We start from the raw sequence: 8,153 nt of genomic DNA, 5'->3' as shown, positions 1-8,153 counted from the left end.
ACTCATTTGCAGGAAAATTTCATGGGAATCTCTACAGTGTCTCTACTGTGACACTCTAAACTTGGAATATTAATAATAGTACTGATTGAAGATCAGACATCTCTTAACACAAAAATGAACAGTGAATTCATCACTTTCTCAGATGGGTTGCTGCTGCCGCTGCTCAATCGCATCAGTCGTGTCTGACTCTGCGACCCCATAGACGGCAGCTCACCAGGCTTCTGTCCCTGGGATTCTCCAGGCAAGAATACTGGAGTGGGTTGCCATTTCCTTCTCCAGTGCATGAAAGCCTTTTAAATTTTTTCTGTGAGGAAGATATCTGATAGGAGTATATTAAAGTTTGGATATTTATGAGAGTTAGGGTGTGAAGCTAATTTTAAACATGATAATCTACTTAAGAAGGAACACCTTTCAGGTTTCAAAAATTACTGTAATTTTTTTTAAACACAGTGACCGTGTTTAGCAATAAGGGTGGAGAATTTTCCAAATATATAACATGGTGGCAATCCGCATGGTTTATTCAGAAAGTATCTACTGAACATCCAACAACCAACTGGTTCTAACATGGAGGCTTTCATTTTCCTCCCCTTCATGTTCTTGGCCATGTTCTCAGGTAAGAAAAGCTATATTCAATGGCTTTCTTTCCAACTCTAAATGTAAAGAATTAGAAATGTTGAGTGATTTAGTAATGTTGTCAGAAACCTTAAAATGGGAAATCTTTGTCAGAGGAATGAAAGAAGATAATTACAAGCAACTTAAATATAGACCAAAGGCACAAAGATAGTGACCAGGTGAGACAACAGTGCATAGTTTGGTGTGGCTTAAGAGCAGCAGAGGCCAAAAAATAAAAATAAAAAAAGAGAGAGAGAGAGAAGCAAGACATTAGGTTGGAAAGTAAATTCAGTGTGACAGGATCATGAGAATTTGTGTACATTCAAGTTCATGTTCCACAAAGGATACAGTTTTGTGTGATGATCCAGGGCAGTGTGGTCAAATAGAAATGGGTTCAAATCCTGGCAGTTCAATTTTCTATTTATGCACTTTTGGGGCAATTTAACTTTTTCTAGCCTCAGCTTTCTCATTTGCAAAAATGGAAGTAATTATACATTTATACAGGTTATCATAGGAATCATGATAACGTTAGCTATCATTACTTGAGATCTTCACAAGTAACTCTCCTTCAACATACTTTTCTCTGTTCCTTACCTCAACACAGTCAGGTTGTCTGTTTTCAGAGATGTAAATTCCTAGCTACCAATAAATTTGTCAAGATAATAAATGATACAGTAATACATTTCTTGAGATAATAAAAGTATGATAAATGAAACCAATTCCACTGAACTAATATCTCTAAATTATGACCTCCTACTTGACCATTTCCCCCCTACATCTAGTAAAATGAAATAATGGAAGTAAAGTGCCTATGACCTTCAGCCGCTTAGAATGGGAACACAAGAAATGATGATTCTCTTCTCATTGAAAACACTGCAGTTATTTCAGACTGTTGAGTACAGGGGTGATCAGACCCATTCTGTTATGGAATATCAGTCTACAGTGATACTGAAAATGAATTACATGTGAGAAAAGTTGTACAGAAGTGACATTTAGGGATCTGCTGGAGAAGTAGAGTCAAAAAATAAGAATAGAGAGTGAAGTGATTGAATGGGAGAAGGGAGGAGAAAAGAGTATACATTTCAGAAGGAAAAAAAAAACCATACAGCTGCAACTGGTCACTAGAACAGATATGTTTCACAATGACAGGTACAATATCTCCTGTGTACTTCAGCCTCTTGCTGAATGACATTTAGTATGTATTCAATAGTTATTTGTTAATGAAAGAACATATATTAGTATCAGACATGGTAACTATATGGATTTGGAGGGTGAAGGATAAAGAGGACTCAGGAATGCCTAGTACAATATAAAGTCGTGCCAATCATGTATTTAGAATTTGGGTAAATCAGAAGAGAAAACTACAAAACCAAAACTAAAAATACTTATTTTACAAAATTTTAGCTTAAAAAAAATAGATGGATAAAACACATTCTTATATCTTAGCTATCTTTATTAACTAAAAATTCCACTCCTAGTTTCTATTCTACAAATTTATATTTTCCATGTGGGAAATGATATATTTATTAGGGTTTTCATCAAACCATTGTTTGTAATATTAAGAAAGGAAAATAAACCAACTATTCATTGCTAAGAGACTGGTTAAATAAATTACGGCAAATGTGACAAATGAGATAGTATGCAGTCACTAAGGAAAATAAAGAAGTTGCTCTGTAAGCACTGATCCAGAGATTGCCTCACTGTAGTGTCAGGGAGAAAATGAATAGAACAGCAGATATGGTATGCTACCATTGTGTGGAAAAATATATTCAAATATGATTGTAAACACACAAGGTATCTCTGGAATGATACAGAAAACCCTGGGAAATTTAACTGTGTCCTAGGTAAGGATATGAGGGGATTGGAACAAGAAAGGAAGGAAAGGTTACTCTAAACTGTTTACACTTTTGTATTTTTAGAATTTGATGCAATTTGCTTGTATGACCTATTAAAAAAAACTAAACATAATTAACAAAAAAAAAACCCAGATTGACCAATTAATTTTTTCCATTTCATCCACATCTCTATTCTCATTGATTTTTACTTGAAGTTAGTGCCTGTTAATGAGCAACATTTCTTAGAATTCATGCATAAAATCTCTCTGTTGAAAATATTTCTTTTTTTATCCATTTTTCAGGCTATGGCCTATACTTCTTATATGTCACCTCCTCCAGGAAGGAGATATGATACTCTACTCCTTGCTATCTTTCCTCTGGGTCTATTGTCTAATTTACTTCTTACATTATAGCACTGATCATTCTGGTATAAATTCCTATTTGCTTAGTTGTACCCACTATTACACAGACCCCTGTCAGCCTCTTGAGGGCAGAATCATACATGCATTGTTCAGAGTTGTTATTTCTAGATTTTACTATAGATCTGGCATAGTAATGGACTCTCAATATATTTTTTGGTACATTGAATGAACAGCTCGATTATATCCACAGACCTCACCTCAGGCTACAGTTGAATAAACCATGTTACTAACTGATAAACTCCTATGCCTGGGTTAGGACCTTAACCACTATCAATGCTGTAGAATACCACAGCATACTCAATAAAAAACAATTTATGAGGCATTTGATTTTTAGTTAAATCTAAAGACACACTTATGGAAGTGTGTATACTCATGGAAATATAAAGCAGGACCAATTGCAAATGCAAGTGAAATCCTAGCATACTTTCCAAAGGTTTGGGAGTTCCCTGAAGAAGGGAAATGACTGCCTTTGAGACAGTGACAAGGAGGAAAGAAGATGACCACAGAAAACATGTATGGAGGTGGGAGAAAGGTGTGGAAGGAGGGCTCATGCCTGATAGCTTTTGTCTGGAAAGTTGATGATGGCATCTTCTGTGCAGTGAGGTTCAGTATGTGTATTCCATGATGTGCTGAAAGCTTTCAGTTCAGTTGCTCAGTCATGTCCGATTCTTTGCGACCCCATGAACCGCAGCCTCCCTGTACATCACCAACTTCCGGAGTTCACCCAAACCCACATCCATCGAGTCGGCAATGCTATCCAACCATCTCATCCTCTGTCATTCCCTTCTCCTCCTGCCCTCAATCTTTCCCAGCATCAGGGTCTTTCCAATGAGTCAACTCTTCACATCAGGTGGCCAAAGTATTGGAGTTTCAGCCTCCCAGTGAACACCGCTGACTGATCTCCTGTAGGATGGACTGGTTGGATCTTCTTGCAGTCCAAGAGACTGTCACGAGTCTTCTCCAACACCATAGTTCAAAAGCATCAATTCTTTAGTGTTCAGCTTTCTTTATAGTCCAACTGTCACATCTTACAACAGGCATTAAATAGAGGCTGTCTGATTAATTGAAAGTGAAAGTTGCTCAGTTGTGTCCGACTCTTTGTGAACCCTCTTGGAATTCTCCAGGCCAGAATACTGGAGTGGGTAGCCTTTCCATTCTCCAGGGGATCCTCCCAACCGAGGGATAAAACCCAGGTCTCCCACATTGCAGGTGGATTCTTTACCAGCTTAGCCACAAGGGAAGCACTTGATTAATTAGTAATCCATTAAATCAGGAGTTTGGGGTAATCTGAAAAGTGTTAGTCGCTCAGTCATGTCCGACTCTTTGTGATCCCATGGACTGTAGCCCACCAGGCTCCTCTGTCCATGGGATTCTTGCGGCGAGAATACTGGAGTAGACTGCCATTCCCTTCTCCTGGGATCTTCTCAACTCAGGGATTGAACCTGGGTCTCCCTCATTGCAGGCAGGTTCACCATCTGAGCCACCAGGGAAGCTCGGGATAATCTGAAGGCCCAGTTCAAATAATTCAGACTCTGATTTCAAAAAGGGGCAAGATAGCTTGACACCATTATTTTTGGAAACCATATAATACAGTCAAGAAAAAAAAAAGGAGGACTCAAATAATCAGGTTATGAGATATAGTGGGAAGACTCCAGCTTGGGGTTTGGTTTTAAAAGATCAACGAGGCATTAAATACATGCTATATCTTGGGATGAATACTATTGATTTTATATTCTTAAAGATAAATAACTTTGTTTTTGTGCTTATGGTTATCATTCCAGTATCTTCAACCCAACCTTTGAAGACAAGTGTTTTTAAACTAGGAGACAGTCCAGAACCTGCACATATTCTAGAGAGAGAAAATGAAGCTAATCAGCAAGGAGGACAAAAAGAACCTAAAAGGGAAACAGGAAGCAACACCCAAGGAAAACCAGGGCCACTCATTCTGCAAGGACAACCGGGGTATTCTAATCAGCCAGAAAAACCAGAAAATTTTAAACAGAAAGGGAGGCCAGGAGTTTTCAATCAGCCTGGGAGTCTGCAAGGAAATTCAGGACAATCTAACCAAAAAGGGAATCCAGAAGCTTCTAATGAGCAAGGAAAACCAGGATCTTTTAGCCAGCAAGGGAAGCCAGGGTCATCTAGCCTGCAAGGGAAGCCAGGGTCAACTAGCCAGCAAGGGAAGCCAGGGTCAACTAGCCAGCAAGGGAAGCCAGGGTCAACTAGCCAGCAAGGGAAGCCAGGGTCATCTAGCCAGCAAGGGAAGCCAGGGTCATCTAGCCAGCAAGGGAAGCCAGGGTCAACTAGCCAGCAAGGGAAGCCAGGGTCAACTAGCCAGCAAGGGAGGCCAGGGTCATCTAGCCAGCAAGGGAAGCCAGGGTCATCTAGCCAGCAAGGGAAGCCAGGGTCAACTAGCCAGCAAGGGAGTCCAGGGTCATCTAGCCAGCAAGGGAGTGCAGGGTCATCTAGCCAAAAAGGAAAGCCAGGATTGTCTAGCCAACAGGGAAAATCAAAGTCTTTTTACAATCAAGAAGAAAGAAAAACTGGAGTCAACCCTTTGAATGACAATACGGTGGAGATTGAGGTTAGTGTTAATTTCTCTTTTTTTCCCTCAGTCAACTTACTTCAGTCATTCTATTTTCCAGTTAAAAGAATACACTGTACTAATGATAAACAGTTGGTGATAACATTGATTTAACAAAATGAGAGGGAACTGGAGGTGGTTACTTTCCTATATATCTATAATCATTAGTGAGTGTCATGCTCTTTCATTCTGGCTCATTGTCTTCTACTGTTTTCCACTCAAGCCTTTCCACATATATTGGACTAGCTCAGACCCTCAATAAATGAGTCCCCATCCCCACCATAATTAACTTTCATGTTTATTTTCATCCCACCCACAATATACAAACCACTTAAACAGTATTTCTGAGTCACAAGTCTAATCTCTTACTTCCCTACTAAAAATTCTTCAGTGACACCACACTAACTAGACAATAAAACCTAAATGCCTGAGCATGGCATGAAAGATTTTTTCATGATTAGACCCCAAGCCCAAGATTAAACATGATTGGATACTTCACGTCACTCTTGCTCACACACCAGTCACATTGTACATAATCCTGTAGTTTTCCAAGAATGTATTCTTGATACTAACGATATCTTCTAGCATAGAACGGACATTGTTGTTTACAATTGATTGCTACTCAATTAGAGCATTAACTTATTAAAGAAAGTGCCATTTTAATTTCATTTATTTATTTATTTGGTCATATGGCTTGCAGGATTTTAGTTACCCAACCAGGGATCAAACCCCATGCCCCCTTCAGTGGAAGCCTGGAGTCCTAACCACTGGACTGCCAAAGAATTTCCAGACAGAGTGCCATTTCTTTTCAAACTTGTATTCCCAGATCCCGAAACAAGACAGGCATATAACAATTTCTCTTGAACTATTTGTCAGATGAGGAAATAAGTGGCTTGTATTTGAGAGGCATCACTGCAAACAGGTCCATATCCATGTCTCCCATATGCCCTTCTAAGTCCTGCTTGCTTTGCCTTTCCTTATCAGTCTCTTTCCAAACAGCCATCTTTCTAATTCCATTCAAGAATTACTTTGGACACTCAGTAGATTCAGAACAGTTTTCTAGAACACTTCCTCCACCTTGTTATCCTAATGGAAACTTCATTTTTTACCTCATAACATGTCATTCATCAACACCCTTTCAAGTAAAAGCAGCCTAATGCGCCTTGTCCTTAACGCCTCTTCTAGCATGTAGTAGTAATCTCCCAGGGACATCCCTTCCAGACCTTAATGCCATCACCTGAAGGTTTCTGAATGTTTAAATCATCACTTAATCTTTCTCAATTTTATATTCTTTTCTAAAACGGGGGAGATAACCCTGTCCAATTCACAGAGTAGGTGTGAATGAAAATAACAGATGTATATAAAATGAGTAGCGAACCCCTGTCATTTCCTGTGGTTTAGAGTTATCTGTCATCTTCCCTGGCTCTAGGAAGTCTAAGCTCCCTACTGGAGGTACTCCCCATTCCATTTAGTGCCTCTGCTCTCATTTGCTAGTCAAAGATTCTTTATGTTCACAGCCTTCTGCCATCCTATAACTTGATTCTGAGATATGCTTCAGGTACTATTATAGCTAACTGAACCCTCATAATCCTACCTCCTGACTCATTTTCTTTCATGAAACAAGAAAAAAGAAAGGTTCAATAAGTAACGACCATATGTGTTTTGTATTTGCCAGTTTGCGTACAAAGCATTCAAGTGAGGCAGTCTGAGATACATAGTAAGAGCAGAGGTTCTGGGATTGGATAACTCAGAGTTTCAATCCCGGATTGGGTAGTTAGTCCATACATGATTTTGTGCTTGTCACTTAAATGCACTGTCTTCCTGGAAAAAATAAACTTCTTCCATACTGTTGCACAGATTACATTGAAATGTAAAGGGTCAACAAAATAATTAATTTAGTACAATGCTTAATCAGTAGCTAATGAGTAATAAATACATGTTTTATTACAATAACATAATTAGAGTATCCTATATTTACCTAATGGTCTTTCACATTACTGAAGACTGGCCGTACTAGCAACAAGAACCCAACCGGAAAAACAAAATGTCAGCCTAACTATGAACCAGTTTGTGGTTCTGATGGAAAAACTTATGGCAACCGCTGTGCATTTAATGAAGCAAAAAGGTAAGAGGACTTTAGGTTTGTTTGTATTAGGAAGTACTATTCTGATCCAAAGGGACTAAACTAATATTTTTCATTAAATCTCCCATAGTTATCTCTCAATAGCACTTTGGATGTCTGTCCAAAGGAAACATAAAAGGACACTTACCCTTGAACAGTAAAGTCAGTCGTTTCCTGAGAGAATGTGATACATTCAGCTTTTTAAATGGGTGCAAGCTTGTTACTGAGTCATTCATTTAGCAAATATTCATTAAACATCTGTTATGTACCGGGCATTGTTTGAAGCACTAAGATGGTGAGCAAAGTGCAGAATCTCTTGCTTCCATGAAGCCTTCATTTTTGCAAGGAAAGGCAACAGACAAAATATATTAGGGGGCAAAGAGGATTGTGAATCTCATGGATTATTAAGTGATGACTACTAAAATATACTTTAAATTTAAATATTAAATGTTGAATTTGGTAAGCCAAGCAAAATTTTAAGAGTTACCCTCTTATCTATAAGAAATAAGATGACAAAGCCTTTTAAAATTAGAATGTGTGGCTAAAAGATAGTTCAGCTTTCAAAATTAATGAATACA

The 8,153-nt window shown here is 38.5% G+C and overlaps 1 protein-coding gene across 1 annotated transcript; it reads left to right on the top strand.

Annotated features, from left to right (window-relative positions):
* The first annotated feature begins 564 nt into the window (after positions 1-564).
* Positions 565-7,152, top strand: MARCOL (MARCO like). Its single transcript, XM_055430359.2, has 3 exons — positions 565-613; positions 4,651-5,453; positions 7,129-7,152. The coding sequence occupies exons 1-3, from the start codon at positions 565-567 to the stop codon at positions 7,150-7,152; spliced, it is 876 nt and encodes a 291-aa protein (XP_055286334.2).
* Positions 7,153-8,153: the final 1,001 nt, after the last annotated feature.

This window comes from Moschus berezovskii, chromosome 8, assembly GCF_049115385.1.
Source record: "Moschus berezovskii isolate FMDL1 chromosome 8, NW_MosBer_1.0, whole genome shotgun sequence".
Classification (NCBI taxonomy): Eukaryota; Metazoa; Chordata; class Mammalia; order Artiodactyla; family Moschidae; genus Moschus; species Moschus berezovskii.
This window is presented reverse-complemented; position numbering and strand designations above follow the sequence as displayed.

What these genes read in the sequence shown, in the direction of transcription:
- MARCOL (XM_055430359.2), top strand. Translation starts at nt 565, where the DNA reads ATGGAGGCTTTCATTTTCCTCCCCTTCATGTTCTTGGCCATGTTCTCA. An exon ending in GTTCTTGGCCATGTTCTCAG is followed by an intron (nt 614 to 4,650) that starts GTAAGAAAAGCT and finishes TTATCATTCCAG; the next exon opens with TATCTTCAACCCAACCTTTG. An exon ending in ACAATACGGTGGAGATTGAG is followed by an intron (nt 5,454 to 7,128) that starts GTTAGTGTTAAT and finishes TGTATTTGCCAG; the next exon opens with TTTGCGTACAAAGCATTCAA.